The 13,199-nt window shown below is 56.3% G+C and overlaps 6 protein-coding genes across 6 annotated transcripts; all 6 read left to right on the top strand.

The window, feature by feature from the left end:
* Positions 1 to 258: 258 nt before the first annotated feature.
* Positions 259 to 1,308, top strand: JKF63_07575 (uncharacterized protein; the record flags this gene model as incomplete). Its single annotated transcript, XM_067903511.1, has 1 exon — positions 259 to 1,308. One exon carries the CDS (start codon positions 259 to 261, stop codon positions 1,306 to 1,308), a length of 1,050 nt encoding a protein of 349 aa, XP_067759943.1.
* Positions 1,309 to 2,539: 1,231 nt separating this feature from the next.
* Positions 2,540 to 4,474, top strand: JKF63_07574 (uncharacterized protein; the record flags this gene model as incomplete). Its single annotated transcript, XM_067903510.1, has 1 exon — positions 2,540 to 4,474. The coding sequence occupies one exon, from the start codon at positions 2,540 to 2,542 to the stop codon at positions 4,472 to 4,474; it is 1,935 nt and encodes a 644-aa protein (XP_067759942.1).
* Positions 4,475 to 5,866: 1,392 nt separating this feature from the next.
* On the top strand, positions 5,867 to 7,459 carry JKF63_07573 (uncharacterized protein; the record flags this gene model as incomplete). Its single annotated transcript, XM_067903509.1, has 1 exon — positions 5,867 to 7,459. The coding sequence occupies one exon, from the start codon at positions 5,867 to 5,869 to the stop codon at positions 7,457 to 7,459; it is 1,593 nt and encodes a 530-aa protein (XP_067759941.1).
* Positions 7,460 to 8,598: 1,139 nt separating this feature from the next.
* JKF63_07572 (uncharacterized protein) lies at positions 8,599 to 9,117 on the top strand (the record flags this gene model as incomplete). The annotated part of the gene is made up of 1 exon (XM_067903508.1): positions 8,599 to 9,117. One exon carries the CDS (start codon positions 8,599 to 8,601, stop codon positions 9,115 to 9,117), a length of 519 nt encoding a protein of 172 aa, XP_067759940.1.
* Positions 9,118 to 10,729: 1,612 nt separating this feature from the next.
* JKF63_07571 (uncharacterized protein) lies at positions 10,730 to 11,188 on the top strand (the record flags this gene model as incomplete). The annotated part of the gene is made up of 1 exon (XM_067903507.1): positions 10,730 to 11,188. The coding sequence occupies one exon, from the start codon at positions 10,730 to 10,732 to the stop codon at positions 11,186 to 11,188; it is 459 nt and encodes a 152-aa protein (XP_067759939.1).
* Positions 11,189 to 11,800: 612 nt separating this feature from the next.
* Positions 11,801 to 12,652, top strand: JKF63_07570 (uncharacterized protein; the record flags this gene model as incomplete). The annotated part of the gene is made up of 1 exon (XM_067903506.1): positions 11,801 to 12,652. One exon carries the CDS (start codon positions 11,801 to 11,803, stop codon positions 12,650 to 12,652), a length of 852 nt encoding a protein of 283 aa, XP_067759938.1.
* Positions 12,653 to 13,199: the final 547 nt, after the last annotated feature.

Below are 13,199 nucleotides of genomic sequence, written 5' to 3'. Positions count from 1 at the left end.
GTGTGTGTGTGTGTTTATGTGTGGTGGTGGACTTGCTCTTATAATGCGTTGGATTATCTTTGAACACTCTTCACTCTCTGGCTGTCTTTCCCTTACCCCCCCTTCCCCTCCCCCCCTTGCGCTACACACACACACACACACACACACACACACAATCGCCGTAGGAGAAAAACAATTTTTTACGAGTTCGGTACAGAGCAGCGCCCAGCGTGTCGACGTAAAAAAAAAGAGCATATATTTTGATCCCAATAAAAAAGGATGTCCACCTTGCCTCCTCCTTTGACGTCTGTGGCCGCTTCCCCCGCTTCGTCGTCGTCACCGATGAGTGTCGTCTACGTGCGTCGCGATGGGCGCACCGCGCTTGAGCTTCGCGGAAAGGAGATGAGGCTTTCTGACATGACAGCGTTCGATGGCAGTAGTTGGTACGCGCAAGGACAGACCGCGGTAATGGTGTCGATTCATGGCCCGACCATATCCAAGAATGATGAGTACGACACATGCGCTGTGCAAGTACGCATCCAGCACGCTCATGGGCTCGCACCGGCCGCAGGGGGAGCAGAGAAGATGCTCTACGAAGAAAGAAAGTTGGAGCTGCTCACTCGAACAGACGCGCTGGCGCTGGGGTCGTTGCTGGAGTCCACCCTTAACGCTGTTTTTATTCGCGAGCGCTTTCCACGATGCGTGCTCGTGGTGGATGTGGTTGTGATTCAAGACGACGGCAGTCTGCCTGCTGTTGCCCTGAATGCCGTTATGTGCGCTCTACTGGATGCCGGTCTGCCGTGTCGCACCACGATGGCCGCCGTATGCGTGGCGGCTGTGACGCGTGGCGGCGAGGTGGACGCAGCAGACTCGAGCACCGGCCCAGCCAAAAGTGGTCGCCCCTCCAGTGTCGGCGGCTCTTCATCAGCTGACAATATCTACGAGTACTTGCTTGACCCAACCTGCGCCGAGGAACTCCTTGGAGTGATGGATCACCCCACTTCCACGTCTGCGGTCGAGCATACGGCCACGGACGTCGCTGGCTCCACCGCGACGTCCTCGGCTGCGTCCATGTCGCTACTCGGTCGCAGCGCCGCGAAGCAGGCACAAGACGATTATCGCTGTGTCAGCACCGGTGTGTTTGTGTTCTCGAACCCAAGCTGCGGAGGAGGCTTGTTGGCGCAGCTTGTGCGCAGTGTTGGGAGCGGTGGCCTCGAGATGCGTGCGCCGGGGGTGTCGGTGGAGGTGTATGCAGATATGATGACGCTGGCAGAGAGGGCGTCCACGGTACTCTACGAGTTCTTTCGGCAATGCAACGTGGAGGACTGAGGACCACGACACGACAGGAGGAGGTGGAGGGGGGGGGAGGGGTGTGGGGATCAGCATAACCCGCTGTGAAATCATACCTGAATGAGATATAAGAGAGGGGGGAGAAGGGGTAGAGAGTATACGGGATATCAAATTGAGGGTAAGAGGGTGAGGGAGCCTCCCCCCCCCCCTCCTCCTCCTCCACCACCACCCCCCCTCCATCTCCCCCCCCTCATCTCCCCCCTCTTCGGGAGTTATATGTGTCGGTTAGCGTGTGTGCGCTATGCTGGACATAACCTTTTCGCTTAAGTCTGTGGAGATGGAGAGGACGTGTGCCACTCCTCCGCCCCCCCCCCCTTTCTTTTTCTCTCCGCATCAGAGCCACACGAGCAGTCGTCCTCTCTTCTTTCGAGGAGGCGGGCGGAGGGGGAGGGGGGGGGATCGAGACAAAAAGTATTTAACAAACACTGTCATTCACAAACGACATGAACGCCTCGAGAAAGCGGAAAGCACACACACACACACACACACACACATACACATAATCACGTCGATGGGTAACCGGAACGCTTGACGTGATTGTGTGTGTGTGTGTGTGTGTGTGTGTGTGAGACGAGTGGGTCCCCCTCCCACACACACACACACACACACCGTTTTCCCTGTCCCCATCGATATTTCCCCTTATATTCGTTTTGCGGTGAAGTGAATGCACGAGACAAGGGGGGTTGGGAGGGAAGGCGAGGGGGGGGGGTGTAACGAAAAAGAAAAGACAGCGCTCAATGTGCGACTGCCGCATGCATTCCTTTCTTCTCTCCGCTTTTATCCGTCTTCCTCCGCCCCCCTCACACCCTATCCCTCGACCTCCCATTTTTTTTTCTTTTGTTGTGCCACGACCTTTCTCGCTTCCAATACTGGCCACGTGAAAGTGGACCCCCTCTCCCCCTCTCCCCCTACCCAACGTTCAAGCATTCACAACACACTCACACACACACACATCACACACACACACACGTATACACACACTCGAACAATAGGGAGGAACGAGGAAGAATATCTACCCCCCCCCCCCCAAAAAAAAAAAAAAACAGCGCTATTTATTTTTTTTTGTACACTCTGGTTTCTCCTCCTGAACGCACCACCGCCTTCACCTCTCTATCTCATCTTCACAATATACGAAGAAGAGCTCTACGACTTGCCTCACTCCCCCCTCCCTTCCCCCTTATTCGACACACACACACACACACTCAGGCAGATGACCTTCTCTTCCGAAACATCATCCACGAGGCAATTGGGTCAGCCGCCATCACCCTCACGGCATCAGCAGCAGCAGCAGTCTGTGGAAGACGTGCTGGTCATTGGTCGCCAGCAGGGGTGGGGCACCGCTGTCTGCGGTAGGGGTGACGTGCAGAATCCTGGTGGCGCGACAAGTATGCCACTCACCACCAATGCCACACAGCAGCAACCGTTAAACTGCGGTAAGGTCAAGGAGGCCCCAGGTGACACGTTCCTCAACACCAATGGCGTGTGCGAGTCGATCGTCGTTGCCGCTCGGTATGGGAAGAGCGCAGCGCCAAGCGCATCATCACCTGAGCACGGTGACACCGCGGCGCTGCAGGGCAACGCCCTCGTTGCTTCAGCAAACGCCACAGTGAAGGCGGATGACCAGCAGCACCGGCTCTCGCTCCCGTTCGGGTCCTCCTCTGTCTCTAACGATAGGGTTCACCAACAGGGCAACGACACGCAGGAGGTGAGTGCGTTGAACACCTCTGAAAATATTGCCAATATTTGTGATGGGGCTATCGCCTTGTGCACCACCAATGCGGTTGTCCCGGTGCGTGTGAACGACGTTGCTTCGCCAGCCGGCGCCGAGATGCAGGAGCTCCTGCTCCAGGCCCGCCTCGCTTACACCAATGCCGAGGCGCGCCTACTGAGCGACGGCCTCGCCTTGCGGGAGGATTGGTTGGGTACGCGCGATCTCTTTTTCGCAGCTGGCGCTCTCTTCGCCGCCGTTGGTGAGGCGGGTACCGCGGCACGCTGCTTGCTGCACGCCACCTTCATTAACCGCGCCTTCCACAGTCACGACGAGGCGATGACGACGCTCGCGATGGCGGTCGACCAGCTGAAGCGGTCGCACCCGCGCATCGCCGTGGACTCACTCCTCCGGCTTGCGCCGTGTTATGTGAAGCAGGATCTGCGCTACCAGGCAGCCCGGTGTTATCGTGATGCTGCAGAGATTCTGGAGAACATATTGGACGAAAAGGAGGAGGCCGTCGCACAGTACCGTGCGGCGTTAGACATGTACGCCGAAACACAATCCTGCGCCGTCACGACAGCGCGGGAGTGGCAACGTCAGCAGGAACGTCGGCACACCGCTACGCTCTGCGGCGAGACCACCAGCACCCCGCCTTTTCCTCTCCGTCCTCGCCCCTTCGAGGTCACCGGGGATCTGGACAACCCAACTTCACCGAATGGCCTCGATGCCCGGTCGGTGGAATCGGAGCATCAGCTTATGTCCCCCAAGTCCGCAGCGACAATACCTTCCACCACTGCCGGCTCCTTTGCCTCCCCTCCGAGTGGGGGGAGCAGCTCCGCTGTCGCTTTCCCAGCACATGCCCCACCAGCGTATCGGGTGAGCACGACGGTACAGCGCACGCTATCGGATGCCTGCCGCTGGCGTCTGGCGGTGCTCCTTTCACGGCTCGGCCGGTTCGAGGAGGTGCGTGAGGTGCTGACCGCCTGTGCCGCCAATGTGCCGGGTGATCTGCCCAGATCCAAATACCTGCTCTACTGTACACTATGCATGCTGGCGCGAGGGGCGTCCGTGGAGAAGAAGGACGACGGTGCGGCAGACAGTTCCAGTGATCCAGCGGCTGCCAAGACAGAGACGACGACGACGACGACAGCCTTTGTGATTCCTGAGGTCGACACTGTTTACTTCGACAGCCTCTACGACAGTGAAAAGTATTTCCTTGCACTCCAAGAGGAGGACCGCTCTTTTCAGCGTGGGAAGGAGAACGCGCTCGTGCGGGCGATACTGGCGGCGAATCGGGAATGCTCGCTAGCAGCCTTTGACGAGGCCCTGCGAACCTACAAGGGGTACACGACAACGGAGCCGTGCATCGTCTTTGATATTTTGGCCCAGCAGTGCCGGCGCAGCCTCTACCAGCATATAGAGCTTTTTGCGTGAGAGCGAGGGTGTGGGGTGTGTCCCATGTACGCACTTCTCTCTTTTTTCCCCCTATCTCGCGCTTTCTCCGGCAGCAACCCACCGCCACCACCACCACCACCATCTTTTTGTTTTACCTTCCTCAGGTTTTCTTTGGAGTCAAGCGTAGCATCTCTCTCCGCCTCTCTCACCTCCTTTTTTATTGTTTCGTTTGTTTGTTGATGCATCATCACCTATTCCAGCGTTGTACAGTAGCAGCAGCACCCAATTCTCCCTCCTCCCCTGTCCTTCTTTTTTTTTTCTTGGCCTCATCCTCCGTCTAACATGTTTCCTCCTTTCGAGTCGTGTGTGTGTGTGTGTGTGTGCTGCTCTTCCCCGGTTCCTCCTTTGAGCTCCTTCTCCCCTCTTTTTTTAATTGATGTATTCAAGCGTCGTGAGACTTGTCCCCGCCATCCACTCTCTCTTCCTCCGCGTGTTTGTGTGTGTGACTCCGTGTGTGCACCTCAGTGCGTGTGTTTGTTCGCCATGTTTTAATTTTTTTCTCTTGTATGCGTTGGGTACGAACGTAGCACCTCTCTCTATCCCCCCCTCCCCCCCCCCCCAGTCCATTGGTTGCACGGTCTCTCCGCCTCACAGCTGCTCTTATTAGGGGGCCGGTGCCACCACACGAAGGGGGGAGGGGGTGGTGGAGTAGCGCAGGTTCCCCCTCACGCTCAGCATGTGTATATATATATATATGTCTTGAGAGAAGGGAGATGGAGGAGAAGGCTCAGAGGGGTGAGAAGACCTGGTCGAGCCATGTAGGCCACACCCACCCACCCACCCACTCACCCACACAGTTTCGATAAAAATGTACAATGGAGTAATCGGAGCACACACACATTCACACACGCACACACACACAAAAAAAGTCTTCACTGCGCTTGGCGCCGGTCTCAACTGACGCCATCGTCATTGGAGAACCCGATCACCGGCATCTGCAGCGATAAATCTCCACGGACCCCCCTTCCAAAAAAAAAAGAGTACTCCGTCACGGACACTAACCCTGAGCAGCAGCAGCAGCAGCAGAAACAGCCGCGTACATGTTCTCACAGCATCACTGACATCCTTCACCAACATCGCCCGTCCCTCTTTACTCGTCGTCTCCACCTCCCTTCTTCCCCTCTCTCCCTCTCTTTCCCAGTAATTTTTTCTTTTTTCTTCCCTCGCTTTTCCCTCTTCGGGACTTCGCGTGCGCCTGAGCGAGGAGTTTCTTGTTCCCATATATAAATATATATGTTTCTCCGTTTGAGCTCCCTCACACACACACACACACACACACACACACACACACTCACACTGTACACATTGTACCCCCCCTCCCCCTCCCCTCCCTCCCCCCCGGTCACGCGTACCCTATCCCGTGTCATCAAAATGGAGAAGTGCTTTGAATGGATGTTACCCGGTGAGGATATGCCATGCACACAATCGGGTGGCTTCAAGGCGTCGCGGATCAGCACAGACGAGGACGTGCCCGTTTTTTTGCGGGAGGACGCTGGCATCAGCGGGACTGGCCCCTCAAGTGCAACAGCGGCGTCAGGGAGCTCGTTTCACTGCTCAAAGGATGGGGCACCAGCGTTTTTAGCCGTGTATCCATCAACAGATGTATCGCCCGGCCCGGGTGACAGTGCGTCACTGGCGGGTTCACCGAGGTGGGACGAGACTCTCCAGAAACAGCCACCGTCTTCAACTGGGCAGGGTCACATACTCGGCAGCGATGGCCGAGAGCGGGCTGCATCATCGACAGTGCTGTATGCTGACCAGCCTTCCGCCGCTGTCTTGCACTTCACTGCGGACAGCGGCTGCACGTGGGACGCGTTGCATCGCGTTCGTATTCTCGGCAAGGGCAACTATGGCTGCGCCACCCTTTACTCCACGAAGGATGACGTCACCAGCAGCGTTTCCCCATCACACGCGGTGGTGGTGAAGGACATCAACATGCAGACAATGGTGAACCCAGCGGAGGAGGTCCCAGCCGTGCAGAATGAACTAAAGGTGCTCCGCACCGTGCTGGGGCACCCGAACCTTGTCCAGTATGTTGATGCTTTCTTCGACACGCGTCCCCCAAACTACCCAGTGTCGTTCATCCTGATGGAGTACTGCGCTGGCGGTGACCTCGCGGCGGTGATAGACGGCCGTCGCCCACAGAGCACCGCGTCGGGTGGTAAGTCACCGTCGTCTCCAACACCGACCGTTTCGCTTACCTCCACGGAAGCCATGACAGACGGACTTGACCCGCTTACAGAGCCGCACGTCGCGTCGCTCTTAATTCAAACCGCCGTTGCGTTGCAGTCGCTGCACACGGAGTACGGCATTCTGCACCGCGACGTGAAGCCACACAACATATTTTTACTCGAGGACGGCGTGACTGTTCGCCTTGGCGACTTTGGCATCGCCACCCAACTTAGTCGCGTCGGGGATAAGGCGAAGGAGGCGTGCGGGTCACCGTTCTATATGGCACCGGAGCTGTTCGAGGAGCGGGCCTACGGTGCCGCCGCCGATGTGTGGTCTCTGGGGGTGGTGTTCTATCAGCTCATCGCGCGCCAGCTGCCTTTTGTCGCTTCCTCAGCGGTGGAGCTGCGCTCGCTTGTGTGTCGCGGCCGATGCACACCTCTTCACGAGCTCCACAACAAGTTTACAGCACGCTACTCGCACCAACTTAAAAGTCTGGTGAGCTCGCTTTTAACAGTGGACGAGGCGGCGCGGCCGACGTTGCGCCGCATCCTGCGTCACAAGTACGTGCGAGAGTATCTCAAGTACGTACCGGTAAGTGTCCTGACAGCACAGAAGCCGCAGCCACCCGCGCAGGTGTCCTCTGCAGGAGCCAAACCATCATCACTGTCGCCGTCTCCGACCGCAAGCGGGGTGTATGCGACCGTGTTCGGTGGTGATGTGGTGGCGCAGGCGGTGGCGCAGGCAGTCCACGCTGGTGTTTCCCCCATCGTGAACCGTGTCTGTTTGCCATAACACCTGCGCGCTCATCGAGGGGTGGGATGTCTGTGTGTGTGCAGCTGTGCGTTGTGGGTGGGGGAGCCGCTCGAGATGATACATCAAAGGCGGTTCGCATGTTCGGCCCTCCCCCCCCCTCTCCCTCCCCCAGCGGTGGAGAGGTCCTCCGGGACTTTGTAGTACTTCTCCTTCTTGGCTGTGAGCCCTCGTTATTTGTTGTGTTGTGCGCTTCGTTTGTGTTTGTTGCAAGTGGTGGTGTTGTACATTTTGTGTCGTTAGTGGTACGTTTTCTGTTGTATCCCCCTGCATGCGTCCCAGTCTACAAGGCGTGATGGAGCGGGATCTGGTGGCCCCCCAGCCAGTGGCCCTGGCGCCGGCGAGACTCCCCCCCTCCCCCTTCCTCCCCCCCCTCAGCGCGTCTCACTCTCCCTTCTTTTGTGGGCAATTTCTCTACCCCCATTCCTTTCTTTTTGCTCCGACATCTTCGCACCCTCTAAGCTGCAGGAGTGCTCGCGTGTGACGGCGCACGATCACCGACACCCCCCCCCCTGTCCACATGTCTCTATGGGTGTCTCCCCTCCCCCACAGTGCAGCGGTTCATCTACCCCTCTTTTAGCTGTCTCCCGGAGGTTCATCGGCAATGTAGTGCACATGTCTACTTGCCACTCGCACCACCACTTTTTTTTTTTTTCCAAAAATCTGTGTGCCTCTGTCGATGCAGCTTCTTACTCCCACTGTTTAACCCCCTCTTTCCTCCTCTCCTCCTCCTCCACGCACCCACCCACCCACCCCCACACACACACACACACACGCGTGATGACGATCTTTTTGGGGTCGCCACTGTCTTTTTTTTTCCCTCCATCATACCCCCTTTTTTTTCGCTGTTGCTGCCGAGCCCTGCACGTTCGCATCGCTGTTCAACGCGCGCTTCTCTTTACTGTTTGCCCAACTCCACTGTTCTGTTTTGCAGTTGCATGGGTCTTACCACTGTTCATAATCACGCACACGCATAGACGATCGAGCTCTCTCTTCTCGTGGGATTCTTCGACGCTGCTGTGACAATCTTTTAAAGGTCTCACACTTCTGTTATTTTTTTGCACACCATCGCCGCCTCTTCCCTCTTCCTCCCCTCTCCCCTCCTCCCGACTGCTCACAAGATGCGTCTCGAGTTGAAGGACTTTGCCCAGGCTACTCGTAGCATGCATCAGCAGCCAGGCGGCGTGAAGCGAACCCGGCTGATGCTGCGACTGCGCCCACACCAGAGCCGCAAGGTTTTTATAATGAAGGCCACGGATGGCAGGATCACCCTGACGACGCGGGTGGAGCATCAGGGACAAATAAAATTGGTGGAGAGTATTGTGAACGAGTTCGTGACAGCGTGCACCAGTGCATCTGTAGTCAAGCCTCCCCCACCCACCGCGGCTGCCGGTGCAGCCGCAGCATCCCCAGTTTCGGCTGCCGAAGCGCATGGGGAAGGCAGTCACGGCGCTGTTGCTGCTGCTGGTCCTGCTACTGGGACCAAGGCCCTCGGGCAGGCGGGGGGCAGTGGTGGTTCAGATTCGCATGGGCATCAAACGCAGTCCACCACCACCACCACCACCACCACCTCTAAGGTCAACCATCATGAAGCCAACGCTGGGAGGGGCCGCAAGGCGAAGAAGGCTAATCGCCACTGAGGCGCGCACATAAAAACATGAAAAACAAAGCAACAACATATAAAAATCGTCTCTCTCTCTCTCTATCGTTCTGAAGCATGGGTCTACCGGTGGTGGAGAGGGACGAGAGAGGGGGAGTGAGGGGGTGGGCGCTTCAACGACTTGATAATACATCTCTCCCCCCTTCCCTCCCCCCTCCTCTTCCTAAAGACGAATCCGGAGGATGTGTTGAAGGAAAGTCTACGAGTAAGAGATGTCGATGTGCATGCGTTTGTGCGTGTTTTGAAACAGGTGACGTGGAGGAGAGGTGAGAGGGGGGAGGGAGAGATGTATTATCAAGTCGTTGAAGCGCCCACCCCCTCACTCCCCCTCTCCCACTCCAAAGAATCAAAAAAAAATGGTGTCGTTTATGTGTGTGTGTGTGTGGTTCTTGAGGGAGCAGGAGTAGGAGGAGGGAGAGGTAAAAAAAAAAGGGGTAGGCGGACGCGAATCGGTCCGCCCGCTGCCTGTGTGCGGCATACATGCAGGAGGGGGAGGGGGAGGGAGGGAGGGGAGGGAGGGTGTATACTCCCCCCCCGCAGAGATTTATTTATTTATTTATAGTCTCTCTTCCCCCCCCCCTCCCCTCCCCTTTCCAACTGGACTGATCGACCGGCCATTGCTGTAATAAAACATGCGAGTGTACATTTTGCATATATACCTTTGCCTCACACACACACACACACACACACACACACGTGCACATGCATTCACCGTAGTTGCTTCTTTATTTCCAGTCATCTCGCTTCGATCGTCACACATTGCTCGACCCAAGGTTAGTGCACTGTGGTCGATACGCAGACCTGGTCTTTAGAGGGGGGAGGGGGCGATCTGCCATGTCAAAGACTCCGTGGGAGAGACGACATGTGTCCCCCCCTTTTTTTTCCCTCGAGTTCACGCGGGGCGGTGTGTGTATGCGTGTGTATGTGTGGCACAGCTACTCGTGCCATGACGTCTTCTACATGTATATATATATATATGTATATGTATGGCCGTGGGACTTAATCTCCCCTCCCCTTCTTTGTCTGCACTAGTGGAGGTTTTGGATGCTCTCACCTTCTCCCCTTCTCCCCTTCTCCTCTACTCTCTGTTTATGTGCAATCTCCTTTCTTCCTGCTGTTGCTGCTCCCTTCCCCCCCCCCCTCGACCTCGCCTTCTTATTTTTGCCACTCACAACATAATGAGTGGTGGTGCTCTACCCCATTGTCGTTGATGCATGCTGTCGCTGTGATGGTTGCCAACCTTCTGACCCCTCCTCGCGTCCCCACCACTACCTGGACGTACATCCACACACCGACACACACTCGATCATGCTAGTGCGCGATCTGTTGTCCCCCCCCTCCATAGGTGCATTGCAACTCCTTTGACGCATCAAGCAAATCTGAAGGGTTGCTTTGGATTAACCACAGCCACCACCCCCCGCCACGGCATATATATATATATGTATACATATATGTATATAGGTGTGTGTGTATGAGTGTAGCGTGCATATGAATTCTTTTGTCTCGCTTTTTCTCATTCCTTAAACCGGATCCGTGGGCTCGAGCTGCCTATATCGAGTGTCCCGTGTGTGTGTGCCAGAGAGAGAGTATTAATGAAGGGGATAGGCGATGGTAGCACAGCGCTTCTGCGCGTCCACCACTTCTCTTTACGGCCGCTTTTCACTGCCGCCGCCCCCAGCGGTGGTGGTGACGGCGGCGGCGTTGTCACACCGGCAGCTGCTTCGTCCTCTTGCCCTACTGTAGAGAAGCGCGTGTACGTCAAGGCTCAAAGGACGCGGGATCCGTTTCTGCGCGATGGAACGACCACAAGTCGCCTGTTTCGTGCGTACCGCACGCAGCTGCCTTTCCCAGTTCGCCTGTTTGGTGTTTTTCTTGTCGGTTTTTCACTGGGACTCGTGCTCGAGGTGTTCGCCTGCAAGACGCACTTGTACGAGAGTGTGATGATGAAAAAAGACGCGCGGCGTCATGAGTTTGACGAGTTCGTTCTCGATTTTCGTCATAACGTGGAGCGGTGGCAACGCGAAGATATGAGTAAGCGCCAGGTGTCGTGAAAAAAAAATAAACTACACGGGAGACGATGGGATGTGGAAGGAGGAGGAGGAGGAGGAGAGGAGAGGAGAGGAGCCGTGTCTATATCTATATATATATATAGGTGTGTGTGTGTGTGTGTGTGTGTGTGATGCCTGCTTGTATGTAGTGTCTTTTGGTGGTGTTTCTCTTCTCATCCCCCCCCGCCTCCCTCCCTCTCCCTCTCCGTTCTCATACGGCAACTGTTATATCGGCGATGCAGTCAAGTAACTCCTCGTAGGTTTCGCTCGCTCTCTCCCACATAAAAAAAAATTTTTGCTCTTGCGGTGTCTATAATATGTACACGCATATGAAGAGGGGGAGAGCGAAGGAACACACCACGGCATCGTTGGCAAGACGACGTCGACACCACCGCAGCGATGAGAGGTCAAACAGCGAAGCTGGTCAGCGTAGAGGAAAGCACACCTCCTCCTCTTCCCTCCCTCCCTCTCTCGCTTTCTCTCTCTCTGCTACTGGTCTCTCTCCCTCTTCACCCCCCCTCCCCTCCCTCCCCCCCAACCACACACCCCGGAGGTCCAAGAGATCTCACAGACCAAAAAAAAAAAGCAAGTGCAGGGGTGTGGGTGCCATCCACGATGAGTGCTGTCGGTAGCGGTGCGTCCGGCAGACCGACGAGTGTGTCTACTTCTACCTCATCGACGTTGAAGTACAAGCTGGTGCTTCTTGGGGACCAGTCTGTTGGGAAGACGAGCATCATCACGCGTTTTATGTACGACACCTTCGAAGGGCAGTACCAGCCAACCATTGGCATAGACTTTTTTTCCAAGACGATTCACCTAGAGGACGATCGTGACGTCCGGCTGCACTTGTGGGACACCGCAGGGCAGGAGCGCTTCCACTCTTTGATCCCCAGCTACATCCGCAACAGTGCGGCAACGGTGGTAGTGTACGATATCACCTCACGTTCCACGTTCTTCAACGCCTTCAAGTGGATTGATCAGGTACGCTCTGAGAGTGACGATGACGTCGTCGTGATGCTCGTTGGCAACAAGGTCGATCAGGCGTCAGAGCGGCGCGAGGTGAGCACCGAAGAGGCACTCAAAAAGGCATCCGAGTGCAACGCGCTCTTTTTTGAGGTGAGCGCAAAGTACGGGACGAATATCAAGCGTATGTTTAGGCAGGTCGCTGCTGTGTTGCCGGCCCCCCCGCCGCCGCCGCCGCCGCCAGCCCCCGCAGGTGGCGGCGCGGATGCACATGGTGCAGTGTTGTCCTCTGCTCCAACCTTGGGCGCAAAGGGTATGATGAGCGGTGGTGCAGCAGTGACGTCCAATGGAAGCGCTCACCGCCATGGTGGCGTGTCCCGATCACCGTTTCTGATTGCGCCGACAGCGACACAGTCGGGCCAGAATGGCGGCACCGTTACAACTGATGGGGTGGGTGGCACAAACAACAGTGCAGCGAACAGTAGCGGTGGCACATGTTGTTGATGCTTCTCTTCCACCAAGTGGGAACGCACGACCCGCTCTTCTTGTGTTGTGGCTCCCTGTTGCCCTTCTGAGGTGTTGCTGCTGCTGCTGCTGCTGGTGGTGGTGGTGGGGATGTGTGCGTGTGCGAGGTGGTGAGCAAAGCGAGGCGAAGAAAAGTATGCGCTTCTAAAGCGACATGGACGACTGTTGACCTCCCCTTCTCTTTACTGTGCTCGCGTGTTGGTGTGAGAGTTTTTCTTTTTGAAAAAAATTTTAGTAGAGTTCTTGGATGTTCTGGCGCGCGCGTGTGCATGTGTGTGTGTGTGTGTGTGCTGATGCTGTTTATATTTATTTATATGTGTATTGCTGGCCGTTGCTGCTGCCTGTGATTTGCTTTCCTGCGTCTTTCCTCTCCCTCCTGTGCGCGTGGCAGGGTACAACAGCGTAGTGTATGGGTGTGTGGGTGAGTGTCGAACCGCACAGGGGCTCGTATTTCTCTTTTTTTTTTTGCTACCCCCTCCCCCCCTCTACTCCTCCTCCTCCTCCTCCTCCTCCTCCTCCTCCTCCT

This window comes from Porcisia hertigi, chromosome 2 (genome assembly GCF_017918235.1).
Source record: "Porcisia hertigi strain C119 chromosome 2, whole genome shotgun sequence".
Classification (NCBI taxonomy): domain Eukaryota; phylum Euglenozoa; class Kinetoplastea; order Trypanosomatida; family Trypanosomatidae; genus Porcisia; species Porcisia hertigi.
Note: the sequence above shows the minus strand (reverse complement) of the source record. Positions and strands in the feature narration are given on the sequence as shown.